General features: G+C 40.3%; 3 protein-coding genes across 3 annotated transcripts; all 3 read right to left on the reverse strand.

Moving 5' to 3' along the window:
- Window positions 1-372: 372 nt before the first annotated feature.
- Window positions 373-3,276, reverse strand: LOC310990366 (uncharacterized protein; the record flags this gene model as incomplete). Its single annotated transcript, XM_083977713.1, has 3 exons — window positions 373-400; window positions 558-1,344; window positions 3,225-3,276. 3 exons carry the CDS (start codon window positions 3,274-3,276, stop codon window positions 373-375), a joined length of 867 nt encoding a protein of 288 aa, XP_083833839.1.
- Window positions 3,277-4,798: 1,522 nt separating this feature from the next.
- LOC310990367 (uncharacterized protein) lies at window positions 4,799-8,843 on the reverse strand (the record flags this gene model as incomplete). The annotated part of the gene is made up of 4 exons (XM_083977714.1): window positions 8,395-8,843; window positions 8,152-8,220; window positions 6,514-6,806; window positions 4,799-5,680 (listed from the first exon to the last, which is right to left on the reverse strand). Exons 1-4 carry the CDS (start codon window positions 8,606-8,608, stop codon window positions 4,799-4,801), a joined length of 1,458 nt encoding a protein of 485 aa, XP_083833840.1. The 5' UTR covers window positions 8,609-8,843.
- Window positions 8,844-9,910: 1,067 nt separating this feature from the next.
- On the reverse strand, window positions 9,911-22,381 carry LOC310990368 (uncharacterized protein). Its single transcript, XM_083977715.1, has 16 exons — window positions 22,160-22,381; window positions 16,969-17,143; window positions 16,189-16,419; window positions 15,935-16,054; window positions 15,705-15,838; window positions 15,555-15,599; window positions 15,205-15,295; window positions 14,805-14,897; window positions 14,575-14,694; window positions 12,694-12,833; window positions 11,986-12,054; window positions 11,647-11,783; window positions 10,788-10,905; window positions 10,603-10,677; window positions 10,298-10,441; window positions 9,911-10,204 (listed from the first exon to the last, which is right to left on the reverse strand). Exons 1-16 carry the CDS (start codon window positions 22,301-22,303, stop codon window positions 10,112-10,114), a joined length of 1,929 nt encoding a protein of 642 aa, XP_083833841.1. The 5' UTR covers window positions 22,304-22,381; the 3' UTR covers window positions 9,911-10,111.
- Between the last annotated feature and the right edge of the window lie 707 nt (window positions 22,382-23,088).

A 23,088-nucleotide genomic window follows, 5' to 3' on the forward strand; every position in this document is an offset into this window, starting at 1 on the left:
CACGACACTTACCATTGTAAAACTAGATTTGTCCTGCTTTCAGTTAAGACATTGTCCAGTTTCACAGCAAAGCACAGACACATTAAAAAAAAAATCCATACATCTAGTGTTTTATTTAGAGGAATATGAACATGATGAAAAGTCATATCTATGCCACACCATTTTATTTTGAATGTCACATTGTGATTTAATTCATCTTCAGGGGGTATGTTGACAGCAACCACAGAAACGCTTCATGAATTTTGATACATCACATTTCTACGTAGTTATTTTTTTGTATGTATGTGTAATGATGCTATACTGTATATACTGTATTTTCAAGCATCAAATACACATTTTCACTGTTGGGCTGTGCCTGTAGTTACAGTGCTTTCACCTTTTCACCAATAGCTTGGAGAAACTGTAAGAAAGACATAGTAAGCTGCGCAAACAAAACAAGAATGCAGATGACCATTCCGATAAAGAATGCCACACCTATTACCGGGTGTTCTTCAGCGCAAATCCCTAGGCCTACTAGACAAATAACTAGAACTGGTAACAGCATTTTGACAAGCCACATGTTCATGCTAGTCAACTTCTCTGCAGCCAGTCTTGCTGCTTCCTCCTCTTTCCTCCACACCCCACTCTTCATATTTTCCAGCTCATCCCCCTTGAAATGCTCCTCCAGCTGCGTCATCCTGCGGCAGATTTCTTCCTCTTTCTCATTCAGGATTCTCTCCTGTCTTTCCCAGATGTTTCTCTCTTTTTTAGGGTACAGCTGATACCCGTAAGGTTTCCCCCCATTCAGAGCCGTCAGGGTCTCAATCTTTGCCACGAAGCTTGTCACCTGGTCCACATCCTCTGGGTTTTTGTTGTTGAAGACATGGAAGCCACCACTACACTTGTGTATGAAGTTGCGGAGTTTGTCGTCACTCTCAGTGATGACGTCATTTATTGTTTTTCCATGCAGACGATCCCCATGGGTGAACAGCACGATGGTGTAGTCCCACACTCTGGGGCCGAATATTGTTTCAATCAGATTGTGTGTATCTTGATCTTCCTGAGTCATCCTGCCCAAAGGTACCACATACACGAAGGCGTGAGGTCCTGGTTTGCGCAATCTAACTGACTGCAGAATTTCCCGAATAATTTTTTCTTGGTCACCATTTTTCTCAAACAGCCCTGGTGTGTCGATCACACCCATGGACACATTCTCAGCTTTCCCCTTTTCCATTTTACAATGTTGAGTGACTCTTGTCAGCTTCATGTCTGACTTAAAAGCCTCTCGACCAAGGATTGTGTTTCCACTTGAACTCTTGCCTGCTCCGCTCTTCCCTAGAAGCATGACCGTCAGGGGCTTTACATCTGTCAAACCAACAAATGAGAAACATTTTAGTTCTTAAGGTGTTTACAGATATACCTCAACTTGAATATAAACAGGAGAGTAGAAGAGTAAGGGCACTTAACTGAGTCAAAATCAAGACAAAATGTGTTATGTGCCCAGACTGATCCAAGCTATATGAATTAGTTTTTTATTTATTAATTGCTTAATTTTATATTTACCCAGTTTGACTTTGAAGATTTAAAGCACTCCTCGTGTTTCTGACATGCCTATAGCTGTTCAACATGTACAATTTGATATCCTGTGTGGTTGACATTAATTTTCTTCCTCATTAAAAACCCAACAAACAAACATAAACTAAGTGGTGGGAAAACGTGTGCCATTAAAAGGTCTGATTTTAAAGGGACAATGTGGAGTTTTGGAAAGCAAAGTGTTTTCACACTACATTTCCCATGAGCCTCCGCACGCACTGTGAAATTCTTGGACCGGTGCAAGACGGATGACAGCGAAAACATTTGAAGAATGTTGAAGGAATGTTTTCATTCATCAAGAATGAAAGTCAGAGGTTCGAAGATGATCAGATACCGTCGTAGTTCTGACCATAAACGGCGATTTGGCAGTGTTATTCCCATGACCCGTGAAACCAAAAGTAGGAAATTCTGGGTGAGCCGACCACTAAATAATAATTACCAAATAATAACAATAAAGACAAAACGATATATTTATTGATACCAAGTTGATACCAAACAAGTGTGGGTAACGTAGATCCACATTAATACGATACTTTTTATAACCAAATACAAACTCCTCATTGTCCCTTTAAACTAGTATGAAAGTCTAATTTCAGAAAAGACCACGTTTTGTTTCTAGTATTTCCAGAGGCCATTTTACTACACAATTCTAGCGAATAATACTGAGTTCATTTAGATATAAAAAGAGATTAAAGTTCATTTTCATGCTTACCATCTTCCAAATCCTCTTGCTCTGGACCAAGCATGTTGTCAGGGTTTGTGGCAGAAACAAATCAACCCACTGAGTGCATTCATTCAAAGTCTGACACGCCTTTAATAAGCTACTTTGTTTTTTCCAGAATGCTGTGACCTGTCAAACTTGTTTTCAATCCAGGCGATGCAACCGCACATCCTGTTTTGCATACTTAAACTCAATTTACTATACGTGCGGGAAGGCAGTGCAGGCGATGGGCGTGACAATGTCATAAGGGCAGAGCACTCACATAGTGGTTGAAATTTAGCTGGTTTGAGGGTTTAAAGGTGTTTTCCAACAAGATGATCAGTGATCTGACAGTATTACGCAGTGAACTTACTGTAGGTACAAAAGCTACTGTAACTCAGGGACTAATAATAGTTTGTGGACATACTATGGACTCTTTCACTGCAGCGATACTTTGATCATGAAATTTTTAGCAACTTTTTAGCCATTGGTTTGAAATGTCAGTGAGATGGCTTGTATAAATAAATTAGAAGTAGTACTTGTGATAAATTAGAAACCTCAGGAAAACTATATACACCTATAGCTGGCTGTATGATTGATTGTGTCCCATGATCATAAAGGTATGTGATAAACATTAGCTGATAAACATCCAAGTAGATAAAATACGCCATCTAGTGGAGCTTAGATGATCACTCTCCATAACTCCATCTCTGCAGGTTGGTACAACTTTCACGAAAAAGTAGTTTACTTAAGTATTTCCAGTTAAAGCTACTTTAAAGAGGAACTAGCAGGATTCATAGCTTAACTGTGCCACATTTTTACCTTAATTAAACAGCTAAGGAGTAATTGTGATAGTTTAATAAATGGTTTAACTTGTTAAAATGGAGAATGAAGGTTCTCTGCCTTCCACGTGTGTGTCACTTATTGCGTCTCTGGGCTGAGGAGAACCAACCTTGCAAGATGGGGACCAACGCCCCGCTGTCCCAGCTCTCTTCTCTGCGCATTGCGACACAAACACGCCCCGTAACCCATAATCTCTTGTTTATGACAGATTAAACTACACAAATATACATGTTGTAACATCATATACTGTATGATATCTAAGGTTATCAACTACAGCTCTATTGATTGATTTCTGCCAGCTTCATTAAACAAATGCACATGGCCGGGAGGAGGTTTAGCAAAACAGCGGAAAAGCCACTAGACTTAGTTCCTCTTTAAATTTCAAATTTATAACACTTGAAATGTAAATGTTGTTATTACCTGACAGCCATATAGTTATATTTAAAATTACAGATGTATTATCTATATTCCCTCACATTAACCATATCATGACTCCTCATTTGTCTTCTGACTGAAGTTAGTCCGACCCCTGTGTGGAAAACCACTGAACTACTTCAGTATCTATAGGTAGTTAAAACAAGCTTAACCTAACCCAGCTACTACAATGTCTTCATCAGAGCCAAGATGAGCAGAGTTATGTTGGCAGGTGTGGGTCCCAGTTGATGACAGACCATAAGAAAGAAATGTGGATTTTAGGTTAATGGGCAGGAATGTTACCAACAAATCCTTCCAATTTCAAGTCAAAAGCAACACGATGTAGAAAGATGGTAACTTTGATGTAGTGTTGATACTGCTCAACCTTTTACATGGCCTTCTTAAAGGTCAAAGGTCGAATGTTACTTTATTTATAACCTCAGGTAAATTTTGTTTGCAGTGATATAAAGAGTGCTCAGGGGTCAAAGACTAAAATGAATCAAATAAAAACCAATTTATGCGAGCAAGCCATCAGCTCTCAAAGTTTCTTCCCCATGTTAATTTGGCAGATGGCTGCTGGAATAAAACTATTTTTGTACTGCTTAGTTTTGCAGGCTGGTACATTGAGCCTCCTGTCTGATGGGAGCAACTGAAAGTCTCAGTGTTGAGAGGGTGGGAGGCTGAGAGCCATAGGATAGAGCCAGCCATCCTCTGGAACTGTTTTGTGTACAGGGATAGTGGATAAAGCTGGGCCTCTCCAATCAGCCTGCTCGACCCTTTTCGCAGTTTGGTTCAATTTGGTTCGGTATGATGAAATATTAGATGTAGAATACTATAGAGATAGTTGGTAAACATGTTAACAAGACCTAATTAAATTAAATTAAAGCAGTTTTGAGTAGAGTCATGAGTAGAGTGAGTAATTGATACAATTTCATTTTTATTAATTCATTCAGGAAAAATGAGATCTCATTTATTTATTATACAGTTTGTGGCTCTTTCAAACAATAAACCTCTGTTCATCATATCAACAGAGCATTTCAGGAGAATGTTTTTATCAAATGTTAGTGCAGCAACTCTATTGCACTTCAATGTAAAGCATAACAAAATAACAATAACACACAGTTTCAGTTATCCTTCATTCGAAAAAGATAGCAATACATATAATTTTATTCAATTTTTGTATTTCAGTTAGTCTGTGGTCAAGAGACAGTTAATCTCATAATGGGAAGGGGGTTAAAGAGCCCCTGCTTTCCAGCCTTTTATCTGACATCACTTCCGATCAGCCAGTCTCTGCAGGAGGGCAATGACTGTGTCCTGTTTGGAGGAGAGCAGTTCCAGGGCTGTGGCTATCCTGCCAAGGGACTCTGCCATCCGCACCTCCCTCCTCTCACGCCTCTTCTCTCTGGCTTCAACCCTGCGGCGAGCCACTCGATCCAGGTAGGCCTGCTCCTCCTGACGCTTCACAATCTCCTGGAACAAAACGGTGCTGCCTTGCTCCTCGTTTCCTTTCTGCTTGGGCCCTTCGGTTCCTGACACCGTTTTTCCAGGTAATGAGGTGGCAGCAGAAGAAGTGAGACAGGGGGACGGAGGGGAGAAAGAAGAGGAGAGGCCAAGGATTTTCTGATTGTTGCTACCTGGCGCCGCACTTAGACGAAAAGGTATGACAGCTGATGAGAAGGACGGAGCTTTGTGGCTTACAAAGCGTGATATGTTGTGGTCATTGCTACTGGTAGAGCCGAGGGAAGGAGATGTGGAGGCTGTTTCTGTAAAACAAGGTGAGGAGATAAAAGCGGGCGGCGGCACAATGTTGGCTGGATGAATGCTGGTGGTAACAATGTCACCGTTAAGGACAATCAGGGGCTTAACCTCTGGAGTATTTGTTGGGCTAATAGTCGCCGTGGTTACTGTGGTCATAGCAGAAGTGCTACTGATGATTTGACTGGTGGTGGGTCCTTCACCTACCGACTCCAAACCACCAGACGTAGCAAAGTCACCATTGGGGCGGATAATGGTGGTGGGCGGTTGAAGCTGTGGTTTTGCTGCGATTTTTGCCAAAGGACAGGACAGCGAGGAAACGCTGTTGCCGCCTTTGTTTCTTTTGTTGTTGATGATCTGAGTGCCAACGGTGTCACTGAGCGTAGCATCCATCAGCTAGAAGCAGAAGACAGAAAGACACTGAGAAAGGATATAAATAAACAATTCCAAAGCTGGTCAGCTGTTCATCAGTTGATCTCTCTAAGCAAACACACATTCACATGACAGAGTGGCCTATTCAAGATTCCACATCACATGTATCAAATGCTACTGATGCTCGGTGCTATTCTGACCAGGGCTGCTTGTGTGTATCATCTTAGATTTTTTGATTTGTTCTTTAATCCAAAATTCAGCAAAACAGATACTGATAGATAGCTAAATAGATACCAATTGTCACAGATAGTTTTTCTAAATAATTCTAGATAACTTCAGAAACTAGTTAGCAAGGCTAAGGTAGCTAATCAATGCTTTGATTCTGGTTTTGGTTTATAAAGGCTGACAAATATAAAGACACGGCTTTGATACAGACTCTCTTGCTACACCAAACTGCATACCAGAGATGGCGCCAAATTATGTGTTGTTATAAAGGTGAAATATACTGGGTGATATTCAAAGTATTCACCTTTCTAAGAGACCGTGTATGAACATTCAAGGGACAGAAATGTAGACAGTCTGCCAGTGAGAGGTCTACTCAAACCAATTCAACTTTACTTACAAAACGTATGATAAAAACATCTGCTTGCAAAGCTGGTAGAATGGGTAAAAATGGTTTGGTGTTAGAAGTTGGTTTTGCAATCAGAACTCAGACCTGACCCGGTTCCATTTCCTGACCCAGTTACCAGTACAAATCAGTACTGGTAACTGAAAATACAAGAAATGTCTGATGTTTTTCAAAAAGCTGCTCAGAAAGACACTCAAGCTGGTTTTCTTTCCCCTACTGTTGGACTTACATCAAAAAATTCCCAGGATGTTTTTGCATGTCCCGTCTCCCGGCTGCGGTCTTTAACCCTCTTGTAAGTGACAATGAGGTTATTCCACTTGCGGCGGATCTTTTCAACAGGAAGAATGTGGCCCTTGGAGGCCATCTCCTCCTGGACGCTCTGGAAGAGCTGTGAGCGTTCCCGAGTCTCATACAGGCCCCAGCGGCGCCCGACGGCCTCGATCAGGCACAAAACAGCTTTGGAGGAGAAATCTGAGCCGGCGGGAAGCATCTTCTCTGACGGAGCAGGGGGCATCGCTGAAGCTTTTGGGAGGACACAATTGATTGTGATTAAAATAAAGAAAAATCTCCGTTTCTGTGGATGGATGTGAAAGAGAAATGTTGACAAAAGATACATTGATATACTTGATATATAATACTATATAATATATAATACTTATAATTGAAGGCCCCGAAAACATTAAGTAATGGAATCTTACATGAACACACCTTTTTATGCTGATTAATCAGATTTCAAAACAGGTTTTCAGGGCCTTTAACATGAAAGATGGTGAATAAAGCAAGATCACATCGATGAAACAGCTGAGTAAACATCTTTATAAGCTTCACTGTTACAAAAGACTTGAATTTCCCTTAAACTTACAGTTGTTTTATTTGACCACAAGTGCAAATACTAAAGAAAAATCTAATTTAAAATGGGAGAGGAAAAAAAGGAGGAAACAATCTAATTTTATAGCCTGAAATCTGTGAATATTTGGCACTGTTTCACTATTACAGCATCAAAAAACAACAAATTATCAATTTACAGTGCTAAGAAAAGAACCCTTTGGAATGACCTGTTTTTTTGCTTTAATTGGTCATAAAATATGATGTGATCTTCATCTGAGTTACGTACAGACAAACACAACGTGCATTAGCTAATAAACCATAATTTCAACTACGAGTTTCATTATTGAATACATCCACAGTGCAGACAGAATAAAGTGAACCTTTAGGTTTAATAACTGGTTGAAACTCCTTTGGCAGTAATAACCTCTGATCAGAGGTGTACAGAGTGCAGGAGGACGTTTGGACCGCTCAGACATATTATTTATGTCTGGTGTGCACTGCTCCTCAGGATTCAGGTGTGTCCTCTGACTGGGCGACGCCAACAGGAGGATTTTTATTCTCTTGTACATTTACTTTGATGCTTAGACAGGGACACTCACATTATCCTGTAAGATACCTTGATAAACCTGCAGGTGTTGTCTCCTCCATCTTCTCTTCACTTTTAGGATGAGGTTTTCATGTTTACATAGAGCTGCACGCCCTAGAGGTGTTGGATTTGAACAACACCTCTAATCTGGTTTTATTGACTTTGATGACTCCTCGCTCCATTTAGCTTTTGTTTATGTGATCAGCCAAAGGGTTCATTTAAATTTTCCAACCCACACTGTGAATGTTTGCAAGAACAATATGATTTGTGTGTTAATTAAAAAGTATAGTTTTTATTCTTTCAATTATTGTTGACATATGACCATCTGACATTATTTTAAAAGACATTAACACGAGTACAGATAATTCCAAAGGGTTTAGCTGCTTTTTCTTGATATATCTTTGCTGACAGTGACTTCCAAACAATGGCAACAATATGATCCTCCAATTTTACCTGGAGCTATCTTCAGGTAAGTTTTTCCATCCCCTGATGTGGTGAAGAACCGGTCAGAACTCACAGGATCTGGTGATCAGACAATATTGGTCATTTAAAATATGTCCAGTTAATGACAGTAGCCTACACATGTATGGAGATGGACGCTCAGATATTTTCCACATTTTATTCAATATCACCAGTAAGAAAAACGGATTCAGCTTCGTTTGACATGATGACAAATCAACTCATCTGAGCACTCACACAGCAGTACAGGAGTAGTTGTCGTGGCTGCTTGCAGCTCTGTGTCAGCCAGCTCCCCTGCAGTCTGATCCCCTCCTCCTCCTCCTCCTCCTCCCCTGCATGCAGGCGGCTCCTGGCTGCCCAAAACCAGAGCAGATGAATTTTCATCCACCGCTTCAGTTTTCACATGCATTATTGTGAGGTCGCTGCCGCCTCCCTGCAGATTCCCCTCCATGGCTGAGGCGGGAGCAAAAGCATGAGCCAAATGGAGGAGAGAGACAGACGTGCGATTGTCTGCGCAGGCGTTAGGATTGGGAGAAAGTTTGGAGGTCGCGGGTCTCAGTCGGTGATGCAGACTTCAGCCCCGGCATGTGCTGCCTAAGTCACGACACCCGCGCGGAAAGCTTGTTGCGTGCAGTGATGGACAAATGCCTCCTCCATGTGTGTTTTTCGTGAGGGAAATGGCTGCGCTGTCCACCTCAGCCGACGGATGCGCAGAGCGGCTGCGCAGCTTCCAGCACAGATTTGCTGGCTGCTGACAGTGACGTCAGCTGAGCGCGCACACGGCACATGTTTACACAATAAACCATAGAAATGACTCATATCGTCAGCATTTACCTGACGTCATGTGATAACTGAAAACAGGACAATATTTACAATTTGGAACTACATTAAGTACATTGCAATAGCCTACATTTTTTCATCTTTGTTTGTTATAATTCAAAAATAGGTTTGCTACCCTGTGGAAACGCTATGGTATGAGTAATTTTCTGCAATGCTGCCCTAAAAATAAATAACCAAAGAGTAATCTGATAGTAGGCCTAGTATAAATGTAATTCCTTTAAAAGAAATTCTCTATTTAAACATGCGATAATCTTTTACAGTGTTTAAAAAAGCAATTTGTTTCACTACCTTATATTTACATGAAATGCTGTTTGTTCACCAGTCTATAGTTCCAAGTTAAGCAAATTTCAATCCAATACCAAGAGTTGTCTCCTTGTGGAAAAAGTCAGTATTGTTCAGTACCACATGTGTTTACTTTTGTTGCTGTCATGACTTTTCTTCTGCTAAAATTAGCATGCTATAACCAGGTAGCCCCGTTCCCTATCACTCAGCACTTTCCCACCATGACTTATGTCTGCAATCTGTCCTGAAGTTGTAGCGTTGTTATTAACAACAATAATGTCCAAAGCACTTGTTCAGCAGCAGACATTGTCTATAACCTGTAAAAAAAAAAAATCCTCAACATTTTCCATAGAGCTGAGGAGCTATACCAAACATTTTCCTATTTAATTGGTCCAAATATTTATTATCCACTGTACACAGATAGGCTACAACATTTCTGGATATAGAAAGTCCAAGTTTTAAATGTTGCATATATAAAATTATCCCTGCAATGACTTAATTAGAAAATTCAATTCTTTTTTTCTGTCTAATTAGCACCAAATTACATTAAACATATTTTTATTGTATTATATTTATTTAAAACATCACCATAACATATAAAACGCCTTGTAGTAGAACTATAATGCTAAGCCTACACCAAATGTTGCATGTTCACAGAGTGTGTCCTCTGTGTAATAACACTTAAGTTTTTAATTAATTATTTACAAATTCAATTCAGCACTGCAAAGAGCTTTCAGACAGGCAAGACTTTCAGTAAAGTTAAAAAATCTGAATACAAGGGACAAAAATCTACCAAAACAACATTACTGCAAATGTACATACTTTCAAAAACCTAACGCTGTTCACCAATCGTGAACACTTTTTTAAATTCTCCACTGAACGTCTCTTTCAGCCGGTTGCCTAAGTCACGGAAGACATCATTACCCTGCAAAAGAACATAATAGTAACATAAGAGATCTTGTTTCCTTAAGTATTTAGGTGTTGAGAAATTACAGGTTTTCCATAAAAGTTTCCTTACTTGGTTGTAGGAGGCACAGTTGGTGAAAATGAGCTCGATGTCAGACACAAACTCTCTAATCACTTTGTATTGTGTCTTCTGGAGTTTGTCGGCTACTTTGTCCAGCCACATCGGAGTCTGGATAACACTGGAGTAATTTTTCAGCTGTTGGTGCCAAGAAGAAATGAATGAAATACCATGCAACACATTTGTTTTTAAGATGTCCTGCTGACAGTGTGATTCCTGCACACTACGTAATGTAAGTGGTACATTTTAATGAATATGAAGAAAAATATACAGGAAGCAGATAAGAGGAAGAGACTTACATAGGCACGTGGGTCGAAAGCAAAATCTTGTTTCTCATCAGCGTTGCGCAGGAATAGGAGGAGATACTGACATTCCTGTTGATGTGATCAAAGGAGGGATGAGTGGCAACAGTAAGACAGAGACACAGGCATGAAGATGGACAGACCTAAAGACAGAGACCTAGACAGAGTCGCAGCGAGCTCACCAGCGTGTGTCCTGATATGTGGCGGGACATGACTGCTTTCATTTCCATCTCATCACTGTAACGCCACTCCTGAGCTTTTTGTAACACACAGAAAGTACACTTCCATGGTCCGGTGTCACTGCTCTCACAGACACACACACGCATACAGTATATTAGTCTACACAGAATATAAACCTCTTTCTAAATGTGTTTCAATTAACCCACTTATAATAATAAACTTTTTTGAAGGTGATATTTATATGTACATGAATGAAGAATTTATGGAAACAGATTAAAAACTGTTTTGATGTACATTTCCACAGTGTAGTCTAGTTTTTTTAAAGAAATAAGTAAAACTTCATATTGCAGTGAGATCACAACAGACACAATGCATATCAACATGGACAATCCACCACATGACACCCGACTCAGATCACATTCATTTTCAAACTCAACCTTCATTTTGATCTTACTAATCCATAAAGTTTCATGACAAAAACAACTAAACACTACAAAGTAGTCAAAACTGTCTCCTGTTACAGTAGTACACACACAGCACATGTAACCAGCCCACTAATGGCCCTCAGTGTAACTTGATCACTTAACTCACTCACTCACTCACTCACTCACTCACTCACTCACTCACTCACTCACTCACTCACTCACTCACTCACTCACTCACTCACTCACTCACTCACTCACTCACTCACTCACTCACTCACATTTGAGATGTGTGGGTTGTCACCAGATAAAAACAGATCATCATGCATTAATGTCTACTGTATCAAAGCAGGTGGTGGAAATTCACAGTTAGTGGTTGAAATAATATTTAATTAATCTCTCTCAAATTATAATTTGTTTGAGTGTGTCCAAAACTCACCTCAAAGTGGTGTCGTCTACATGAGGCAGGTGACATTTCTGATGAAAGGAGCGAGGGCAGTGATCACACACCACCAGCTCTGCTTCCTCCTCTTCACCTCTACAAACGTAACACTCGTCATCATTTTTCTCATTCTCCTGTTGAGGGTTACAAAAACAGTTGATGATAACAATTCTGTTTTCATACAGAAAAAACTGTTTGATTTTGGTTTCACACCCCACACAGAGAAGAACTATTCTGCAGACACAGTTTATGTAATCTGAAGTTGTCCATAGAGTCATTTTCAATGTAAAGTGAGGGGGTTCTGCCCATCCTAAACTGACTGATCAGCAGACTTACCAGGTCTGCATTATCTGGAGAGCACAGTCTGCAAGTACACAGCAGTGAGTGGATCCTCAAGATTTCTTCCTGAAAAAGACAAATCAGAGCTGTTTTCTCGGCTTCACAAACCCCGAGTCTTACTAATTTCATCCCTCCCTATAGACAGTGAAGTGTACAATCATATTTACGATGATATCATAAAAAATACAACAAGTAACAACCAAGGCAGCTGCAGTGTTACAAATGCAGAACTGAATTGAGCGACAGCTTCTGGCAAAGACCAAAAGGTCAATAACACTTTTATTTCATTATCTGTGTTTCTTTCACCCATGGTCTTCAAACCTGAGGGAGCAACTAAACATGTTTTCATGTATTCACGTTTTCGGAATAAAATGGGGCCAGCATCATTTCCAAGTCTGTTACTCCCTTTGCTGGATATAGATAGTCCAGCACAATTCTTTGTCTGATAAACAGTGATTATTGTTTACTCTTTCTACACCATATCAGAGCTGTATAAAGTCACTGCTAAAGCAAATTGAAACTACTGCTGCTTCACATTAAAAGTGCAACTGGAAAAACATGTTGGCTTTTATTGTGAAGCAGCTAAATGAAATGTTCATCACTATGATTGACCATGTGACCATGGTTACCTCCAGGGTGGGGGGACATCGAAAGCACAGGGGGGGTAAATCCCTCCCCATTCCCCCCGGCAAAACCCACCCTTACCTCTATGAAGGCACTGAGTGGCCTTCCTCCCACCATGATGTCTTTCTTCCAGGTGGCGTCAGGCTGACCTGATGCTGCCTTCACAAACTCCACAGGGCTCAACCACTTTGTCTCAGTACGAATACTCTTCCCACAAGTCCCTGTTCGGAGGAGAAAGATGAGAAGGGGCACGTTTCACTGGGATTGTTTTATTTAATTTACAGGTTCATAGCAAAACATGAAGCTACACACACAAGATATAGATATAGATGCGTGTGGTTTGGCTGTAGGGATGGAAATATCAGTTTGACGGTTGATCCATCACTTTGGTTCAGAGTGAAATATCTCACTGACTATTATATGGATTGCCATTGAAATATGTACATACAGTGATGGTTCACAGAGGATGACGTCTGATGATTTAGTTGTCACCAACATGAGGTTGATGTCCAGTGGCGAAAATAAGTATTTGATCCCCTGCTGATTTTGTAAGTTTGCTTTCCTACAAAGAAGAATTTTACACGAATAAAATATATTTTAATCATTATTTTGTGTTACATTATTGAATGATTTAACGGTAACCATGTATTTTTCTAATAAACGAAACCCAAGTGAACGGCCAAATATTGTTGTAAATGACCAAACCATAAAAAATGCCGAAGAATTTAAATATCTGGGTGTCACCCTGGACTCCAACTTAACGTTTAAAAAACATATTAAAAAAATGTGCCACACGCTTAAATACAATATTGCAAACTTTCGCTACATTCGTAACTTCGTCACTTGAGGCTGCTAAATCCTACCTGAATGCCATGATTCTGTCACATACACTGTATTGTACATCTTCCTGGTCCCAGGCCAGCATGACAGCTGTGAATCCAGAAAGATCCCTTTACAACCAGTCTCTGAAAATACTTGACAAGAAACCTCGAAAACACCATCACTGTGATATACTTTCCAAATACAAAATGTTGAGCTTTGACAATTTAATCATGTTTTCAAATATTCGCCTAATGCATAAAATAATTAACAACGCAGCACCTCCCCCCCTGAAAAACTTTGTGCAGCTTCGCTCCGAAGCGCTCAGAATGGAATAAACTCCCCGAGCACCTTAAAAACACCACAGATTACCTTTGTTTCACTCATAAGGTTAGAAACTGGATTCAGAGCCAGCAGTCATGCCAGCATTGAGTCAGGGACCTTTGTGCATAGGATACCAGTAGGTACCTGTAGGGATGAGACTACCCTTGTGGGTAGCCTCATCCCCACCGGGCATCCAACACAACCCGGAAATGCAGTACCAGCATCAACACTGGAACTGCATTAGGTTACCTTGGTGGGTACCTCCAGGGATGGGGCTACCCTTGTGGGTAGCTCCATCCCTGTGGAGCTCGACTTTGGTCCTCTCTTCTCCTCCGCAACTTAATTGCACTGATCATAAGCACTTTGTCGACATCCTATGCACTTGAACACTCAGCACTTTATGTAAAACTTTTGTATTTGATTAATTTTTATTTGCACTCTAACACTTAAGCGCATTTCAGGTAGGCTTTTAATACCGTCATATTGTTATGTATGTATGTATGTATGTTATGTTACAGGACTACAGATGGAAATTAGCGGCTCCGCTAAATCTGGTGCAGCCATCTTTTTATTGTTTTCAATAATTAATGTCACTGCACACTGTCCTTTTTAAATAAATAAATGAAATGAAATGAAGCTTCGCGTCGGGGTTCCATACAACCTGTCGGGGTTTATTTCTCCATAACAACCTCCGAACTATACATTATCCCTTACATAAAGGTTCTGAATTAATTTACATTTGATCAAGTGAAATAAGAGCAAAAATCAGCAGGGGATTAAATACTTATTTTCCCAACTGTAGTATATAGTAAACATTACCTGATCCAAATCGTCTTCGGTGTAAGGTCGCAGTCACATCTCCACATTTGATTTTGAACACTACATTGCTATTGCGTGGCTGCTGCTGCTTACTCTGTCCCTTAGTCCCTCTGTCTGCATCTGCAATGAACACATGTTGAGAGTATGATTATCACAATATCATGACCATATGATACTGGGATAAAATACCTCTAAAATAACTTATCATTATATATTGTGGTAATCAGCACCTGCACAATCCTCTTCATCACTAGAGGAAACCTGGTCCTCCTGGTTTCCCAGGTCGTCTTCATCATCCACATCCTCTTCTTCTTCTTCAGATGCTAAAAAAGAGGTGAATCTTCTGTCACTTTGTCAGGCACATATCAATCATTTCTGTGCATTAGCTAAAAATCATGCATGCAACTTTTTTTACTCTCACTCAAATGTGTAAATTTGAGGCTCGAGATGTCAGATGCAAACTTAGGACAATGCTCAGAAATTTCTTTCAAAATCTATTTCCAGTTAGGTATTCTTGCTCAGGGAACAAGCCTGCTCAGAGGAACAACCATTACATTTCAATATTTTAATATTCAATGTGAGGTAACAGATGCTGTTGTGATAGCTTGTGGGGATGCAGTGCTCACTCACTACAACTTCTGTAGTTTTCTAAAATCAGTGTTTTACTCTTCAACAACAAACCTGTGACGACATCATCAGATGGAAACAGGGATCTCTTGGGCTAAGAGGAAAAAGAGGATTCATGACTGAATCAGATTCATGTATTTTCTTTTATTTGTTTTCTACATATTAATATTATTGGTGTATTGTTATGTATAATGTTACCTGCCAAGGGACTAATGATGTAAATTAGCATTTCTACAACAACCCAGTATGTTGACATTATGTATTTGTACTGACGTATATTAATATGCAATTTCCCTAACAAACAGGCACATAAATAAATACATTTGTTGATGTGTTTTCACCAGTCTTGATACCTTATTATGCTGTCGTTTGTAGCGTGTTGATTCCAGGTGACCTTCCTGAATTCAAATTCAAAAAACATGAAGTTAATGATTATCACAATGAACGAACTGTGTAAAGTTTTTTGTGTATATTCTAAAATCAGAAATCACTTTTTAACAAACCTTTATAAGTTTTCCCAGCGGGGTGCCCATGCAGCGAATGCTCAGCTTCCAGTTCTTTGAGCTGCTCTTCCCTGCAAGCTTCTCAAACTGACCAGGAGTAAACCACTGTTTCTCAAACAAAATGCACTTTTCCCCTGAAACAGAAACAGACAGAGGATCAGGAATACGTCACCATCTCTTTATAGTCAGAACTCTTTACATGCCGACACCTTTGTCTTTGTGTTTCTGACCTTTAGCCAGTCTGGATCTGCTCAGTGACCCCTCCTTGTGTCCACAGGTCACAGGCAGCTGGGATTTATACAGGGGCCCGTTCCAAAAGTCATTCTGCTCTCCTCTTTTCAAAGGAGATGCTGAAATTAAAAAAAAAAAATCTTTAGTTATTTTTGACATTTTTTGATTAAAACATTCTGTTGAATGGACTTAATTGAGAAACACAATTTCCAATGTTATATTCAGTAATAGTGAAAAGTGGGAGGAGACTTACAGAAGCATATTTCCTTGGACTTTGTCTTCTGTCGTGGAGTCAGCTGAGACGATGGACCAGGCTGCTGCTCCTCATCTTCACACACACTCTTACTTTTCAGTTTCCTCTTCTCTTTCATTGAGTTCACTTGCTTCTCCTCTTCTTCCTCCTCTGATGGCTTCTTCCTTTTCCTTTCATCTGCCTCCTTCTCTTCCAACTTCTCAGGCAGCCGTGTGTTTAAATCAAAAGAACCTACAATTAAATTAAATGAAAAGTATATAGTGAATTTAGGTTAGTTACCTTCTTGATAGAACAAAAACTATTCATGGTGTTATTTTTGACAACATTCTCATCTAATAATTTTGTTCATGAACATCATGCAGAGCCATTTGAAGTAACTCACAAACCTGACTCTATTCACTTCCTATTTTATTTTATCAACCTCAATCTCATCCCTGTTTCATGCACTTCCTGTAAAGTTTTCTGCCTGTTTGTCAGCCACACCTGTCTGCAATTCTGGATCAACCAGTTAGCACATATACTGTACTCCTCCTCTGACTCTGCTCCTGCCTAGCCTAGCCCTTGCCTGTACTTTTGCCTTATGGACTGCCTTTCTGTGAATGACTCCTGCCTGTACTGGAATAAAGTGTGTATGTTATTAAACCATGTGGCCTTCTGTCCAATCTCTGCGCTTGAGTCTCTTAGCCTGGTCATTACAGTACAAGTTTAATCATAAGCAAAAGAAAGTTTACAAGGTCACAATCACAAACATACTGATGACTAAAGAAAATTGAGTCTGACCGTCCATGAGGCTGTTGCGCAGCAGTCGCAGCGTTGGGTATTGGTTGATGATACACTCCTCGAAGACACAGCTCCAGAACAAAGTGATGTGCTCTGATTGATTTTCTTCAAACCAGACCAAAATTTCATAAAGGGATTTCTGCATGTCGTATTTACTCTTCATTCGGCTCACCTTCTGCACGAACACACACACACAGAAAATCAAGGGTGATATCCCCATACCATACAATCACTTGTCTTGAATAATTCAATAATATTAACTTCTTTCAGTACATCAGTGCATATTTCACCCTCTCTCTTACAAGACTGAGATGAAACCAAGGGGAAAGAAAATGTGTTATAAATATGTTGAGATAATTAATTAATAGGTCTATTTATTTCGGTGTGAGCTGTGGTTTGATTGTAATATAAACATCACATAACAAACATGGGCACACCCTCTCAAGTTAAGTGAAATTAAGTGTAAAATAAACACAAAGAGATTATATGACATTATTGGCACTGTGAACATCTACAACATCATCTCTCTCCCTATGGAAGTTTAACACAATTTGAATTTGATTTAAATACCTGCAGCATATTTGAATGGGTGAGGCACATATCAAAAGATGAAAGCGCTCCAATTAGGCTACTAGTAGGTTTGATATGTAAAATATAAAAATGCATGTATTTCATTGGGGAGACTGGGGACTTGTTTTACAGTCTATGGGACAGTTATTATTTCTCCAAACAGAAACATGCTAGAGTGATAACGCACGATCTGATATCACCAAGTAATTAACAGCCCAGGATCAATGTCCAAGTTGTTCGTCCAGGAGCACTGTTATAACCAACCAATCAGGGGTCATTTGTGCGTTGTGATGTCATTGACAGTGCGACGTGAAAAATTCAATGTGCGTTAGCCTGCCTCCTTTTTTGTAGCCTGCCTTCATTTCACCAAAAAGGTAAGAGCATTTCCAAATTCGACTTTTGATTGTTTTTAAAACATTTGTGAGAAAAAAGGCTTGATGAGCACGTAGGCTTATGTTTTCGCACAGTGTTTAATAAGGTAGCTAATTTGCTAACAACTAGCAACTAGCCAATTGTTAGCCTAAGTAATACTTTTGCTTGGTTTTAAAACATTTGCGATAAAAAAAAGTCTTAATAAGCAGGTAGGTGAATGTTTTCAGTGTTGGATAAGGTAGCTAGTTTGCTAACAACTAGCAACTAGCCGATTGTTAGCCTAACTGTTAGGTTAAAACTAGCCAGGACAGTGAACAGTGGGTGAACTGTGCAGTTACTGCCTTGGGAAATATTCAGAATTACTGTCAGATAATGCATTTTGCCTTGATAATGAGTAGTTACTTTTGAGGGGCAGAGTGGTGAAGCAGCAGAGTTCATAATATTTCTGAACAGGATGCGTTGTACGTAGCTTTGTAAACTGTTAGCAGGGAAACAGGCTAATGTAAATAATAGCTGTTAGACTAGGTAATTCATCAATAGCTAACTGTAGCTTAGGCTACTCACCTCAATTTTGACAGAGAATGATGGCAACAGGCTATTCTAGGCCAGGCCGATAACCCCACACATTTTGCTTATCTGTGCTATCAACATTTTAATCCAGGAGCAATATAGTAGGCCTATCACATTTATCCAGGACCACTGTTCATCACCAGTCCAGGACAGTCAGTCTCACTTTCCACTCATTGTTAATCCAGGACTGATACAGCATCACATTCATCCTGGACTGTTGTTACAAGATCTTTAGTCCAGGACAGTCATCATCTTGATGTGGACTTCTTCTTCATCAGTCCAGGACTGATACAGCATCACATTCATCCTGGACTGTTGTTACAAGATCTTTAGTCATCACCTTGACGTGGACTGTTCTTCGTCAGTCCAGGACAATCACAGTCTCACCCTCCTCTCATTAAGTTTCAATCATATACAGCATGACATTCATCCTGGACTGTTGTTACCTTTCGGCAGAGTCTATGGTGTCAGTGTTCATCCAACAGCAATAGTATCACATTTATCCAGGACCACTGTTCATCACCAGTCCAGGACAGTCAGTCTCACTTTCCACTCTTTCCACTGGAAGTTGCAATAAATACAATGCAATATAAACTATCCCTTTGTGTTGTGTCTCTCCTTGGTCTGTTAAAGCAGATATCAGCTTCACGGCCGTTTCGGCTAATGCTGCGTTCAAGGCAGGCTTTTGAAACCGTAAGTTACAGCTTCAAGTCACAACTACGACTTGGTAGCGTTCCAGGTAACCCGTAGCTCGTGTTTTTACCATCCTGTTGTCTGTGAAAGTTCCCTATAACGGCCACTCGTAACTTCCGACCCGTGAACTCGTACCAGATCGAACTGGTATGACTTCACAGGAAGGAAAAACACAAAGTACGAGTTTCTTTGAACGCACCATGAGTTAGCAGCCCCCGCCCTTGTCAGGCATCAATTGGTCCTCGTGCTACGTCACCACATTCACGCGCATCCCTTGGCTGCACACACAGCCCTTCATGCCGTTCTCTCTCCTCATTGGATAACACTTGTATCCCACAAGGAAAATTTTCTCCTCGGGTTACAGCAGAGCAGAGTGACGGAGAGACTCGTGTTTAGGCTGAAATACTTCATGTAAGTGATTGCTGACGGAAAATAGGACTATTTAGGACTTATATTAACAAAAACATTCCACTGATATCTGCTTTAAGATAACCAAGACTTTTATGAGTCTTGAGGCATTGCCAGCCTTAATATCTCATTTGTAAATGCTCTACAAGGCACAGATAGTGCCCACTTTAGATGAGCTCACACAAAATACTTAATTAACAAGTAGTAAGTGCTTTGTAACTGCCTGAATTCATGAATTCCTGCATAACTGTTTATAAGTCATCCATTGGAAATGAAATTTGTGAGTTTTTATAAAACATTTACTAACACTCACTAACCATTCTACTGGACGTGTAAGAGCAGCTTGGAAATGCTGAATCCATCATTTATATATAAGCTTATTAAAGCAGAAGTAGCCTAAGTGATATTTTTGTGTTAATATAAGTCTTAAATAGTTGTATCTTCCAACAGCAATCACTTCTATAGAGTGTTTGGTCTGAAACACGGGTCTGTCAGTCATCTGCTCTGCTCTGAGCCGAGGAGAAAACATTTATCGTATCCTACAGTTTTTATCCAATGAGGAGAGAGAACGGCATGCAGGGCTGTGTGTGCAGCCAAGGGACGCCGTGAATGTGGCGACGTAGGGACGAGGACTGTTATGGTGCGTTCAAGGCAACTCGTAACTCGTGTTTTTCCGACCTGTGAAGTCGTACCAGTTCGATCTGGTACGAGTTCACGGGTCAGAAGTTACGAGTGGCCGTTATAGTGACTTTCACAGGTAAAACAGGTCGGAGAAACACGAGTGGGTTGCCTGGAACGCTACCAAGTCGTAAGTTGTGACTTGAAGCTGTAATTTACGATTTCAAAAGCCTGCCTGGAACGCAGCATTAGCGAAAACGACCGAATCGCTTACTTCTGCTTTAATGAGAGGAGGGTGAGACTGTGATTGTCCTGGACTGATGAAGAACAGTCCACGTCAAGGTGATGACTGTCCTGGACTAAAGATCTTGTAACAACAGTCCAGGATGAATGTGATGCTGTATCAGTCCTGGATTAACAATGAGTGGAAAGTGAGACTGACTGTCCTGGACTGGTGATGAACAGTGGTCCTGGATAAATGTGATACTATATTGCTCCTGGATTAAAATGTTGATAGCACAGATAAGCAAAATGTGTGGGGTTATCGGCCTGGCCTAGATTAGCCTGTTGCCATCATTCTCTGTCAAAATTGAGGTGAGTAGCCTAAGCTACAGTTAGCTATTGATGAATTACCTAGTCTAACAGCTATTATTTACATTAGCCTGTTTCCCTGCTAACAGTTTACAAAGCTACGTACAACGCATCCTGTTCAGAAATATTATGAACTCTGCTGCTTCACCACTCTGCCCCTCAAAAGTAACTACTCATTATCAAGGCAAAATGCATTATCTGACAGTAATTCTGAATATTTCCCAAGGCAGTAACTGCACAGTTCACCCACTGTTCACTGTCCTGGCTAGTTTTAACAGTTAGGCTAACAATCGGCTAGTTGCTAGTTGTTAGCAAACTAGCTACCTTATCCAACACTGAAAACATTCACCTACCTGCTTATTAAGACTTTTTTTTTATCGCAAATGTTTTAAAACCAAGCAAAAGTATTACTTAGGCTAACAATTGGCTAGTTGCTAGTTGTTAGCAAATTAGCTACCTTATTAAACACTGTGCGAAAACATAAGCCTACGTGCTCATCAAGCCTTTTTTCTCACAAATGTTTTAAAAACAATCAAAAGTCGAATTTTTGGTGAAATGAAGGCAGGCTACAAAAAAGGAGGCAGGCTAACGCACATTGAATTTTTCACTTCGCACTGTCAATGACATCACAACGCACAAATGACCCCTGATTGGTTGGTTATAACAGTGCTCCTGGACGAACAACTTGGACATTGATCCTGGGCTGTTAATTACTTGGTGATATCAGATCGTGCAGTGAGCACGCTCACATGACACCTGCTCAGTCACCCTCTGCCCACCAAGAATGGACATGGAGTCCCCAGGTTTGGGGTCAGCTGCAACGTCTTAATTCTTCCATTCAAATAAATATTTTGATTGAAATGTCATATGTAACCATCTTTAAATGGCATAATTAGCAGACATATGCTGCAACTGTCCCCAGCCTCCCTATATTGAAACTGAATTGCAGTCAGACATGACATGTGCACCTTTAATCCTTGTGCTGAAATATAGTTGGCTTTTATCACTTTACCATGGTGCATTTTGGCATTGCTAATTGCCCTATAATTAGTAGGCCAATACTAGGCTACAACATACACAAGACATAGGACCCAGAATTATGATGCTGAGTTGAACTGTTACATGAAGAAGAATTCTGATAACCATATCATTGAATAGAAAACTTCCTATACTGTAGGTAGGCTACTCCTGCTTGTTTATGTAAATGTCTCACACCCTCTGCGTTTCCCGCTCTCGCGGAAGCGCGGGTTCCTTTTCACGGCACGGCAGAACCAGTATGAGGAAACAACTGAGTCAGCAAGTTACTCCATTTGAAATCAGCTAGGTGGACAATGACAAAATAGAGAACGTCTCCAATGCACCCCCTCACCTTGTACTGGTCCTTCGGGATGAGGTCGTGGTCTCTGAGCCGGCAGATAAAGGCGTGCGGGTTCTCCATTAAGGACAACTCTGTTTTCTTGCGGCGAAAGAACAGCAGCAGTTGCTTAGGCTCCATCCAGTCCAGCGGGTCCATCACTGCTGCGGACACAGACACTATGAGCGGCTGGATGTGTTGAGATCAAAACCTTTAGCAGGTTTCAGATTTACAGAGAGTGGATGGAAATGCACTGTAGCCTAGACCAAGGTTCCTCAAAGTTATACCCACACTCAGTTCCTCCCTCCCCTGACGTTTGAAAAGTGAAACTTAATTACTGCATTCTGAATCTGTCCTGAAATCGTGGCACTATTGATGGTTATGAGTAGTAAAACACTGGCTGAGGCACTCGTCAATCAATCACCACCACTCACTTGAGGCAATAAACCATGATCAGCAGCAGATATTGATTGTCTATATTAGGCTATATACATGCAGACAATTTTTGCATACAGCTGACGTGCTGTAGGACTAAATAATTAAAACATACTAATCAGGGGCTATACCAAACTTTCTATATTTTCCCCTTTAGCTGGTACACTAAGGCTGTATGAGAAAACGTTCTAATTAGCACCAAATTACATGGAAATGAAGAAAATATCTGGAAGAACACAGGTAAATAAGCATGTCCAGATTTAATCATGACTTTGATAATAGATACTTTATTTATCGTCATAGGGAAATTGTTGTAGGCTATCTAGCAGTTTATAAAAATAAAAAACAATGTAACTACGTCTTTGAGGCCAGAATATGAACTGTGCAGATAAAGTACAAATTAAAGAAAGTAAAATAGGAGAAAGTGCATTCAGAATGGCCATGATAGTGATAAGTGGCGTTTAACTGAATATGACTGTGTGGGCATGGGAGGTGTGTTATGAGCTCCC

This window comes from Trachurus trachurus (assembly GCF_905171665.1).
Source record: "Trachurus trachurus genome assembly, chromosome: 8".
Lineage (NCBI taxonomy): Eukaryota > Metazoa > Chordata > Actinopteri > Carangiformes > Carangidae > Trachurus > Trachurus trachurus.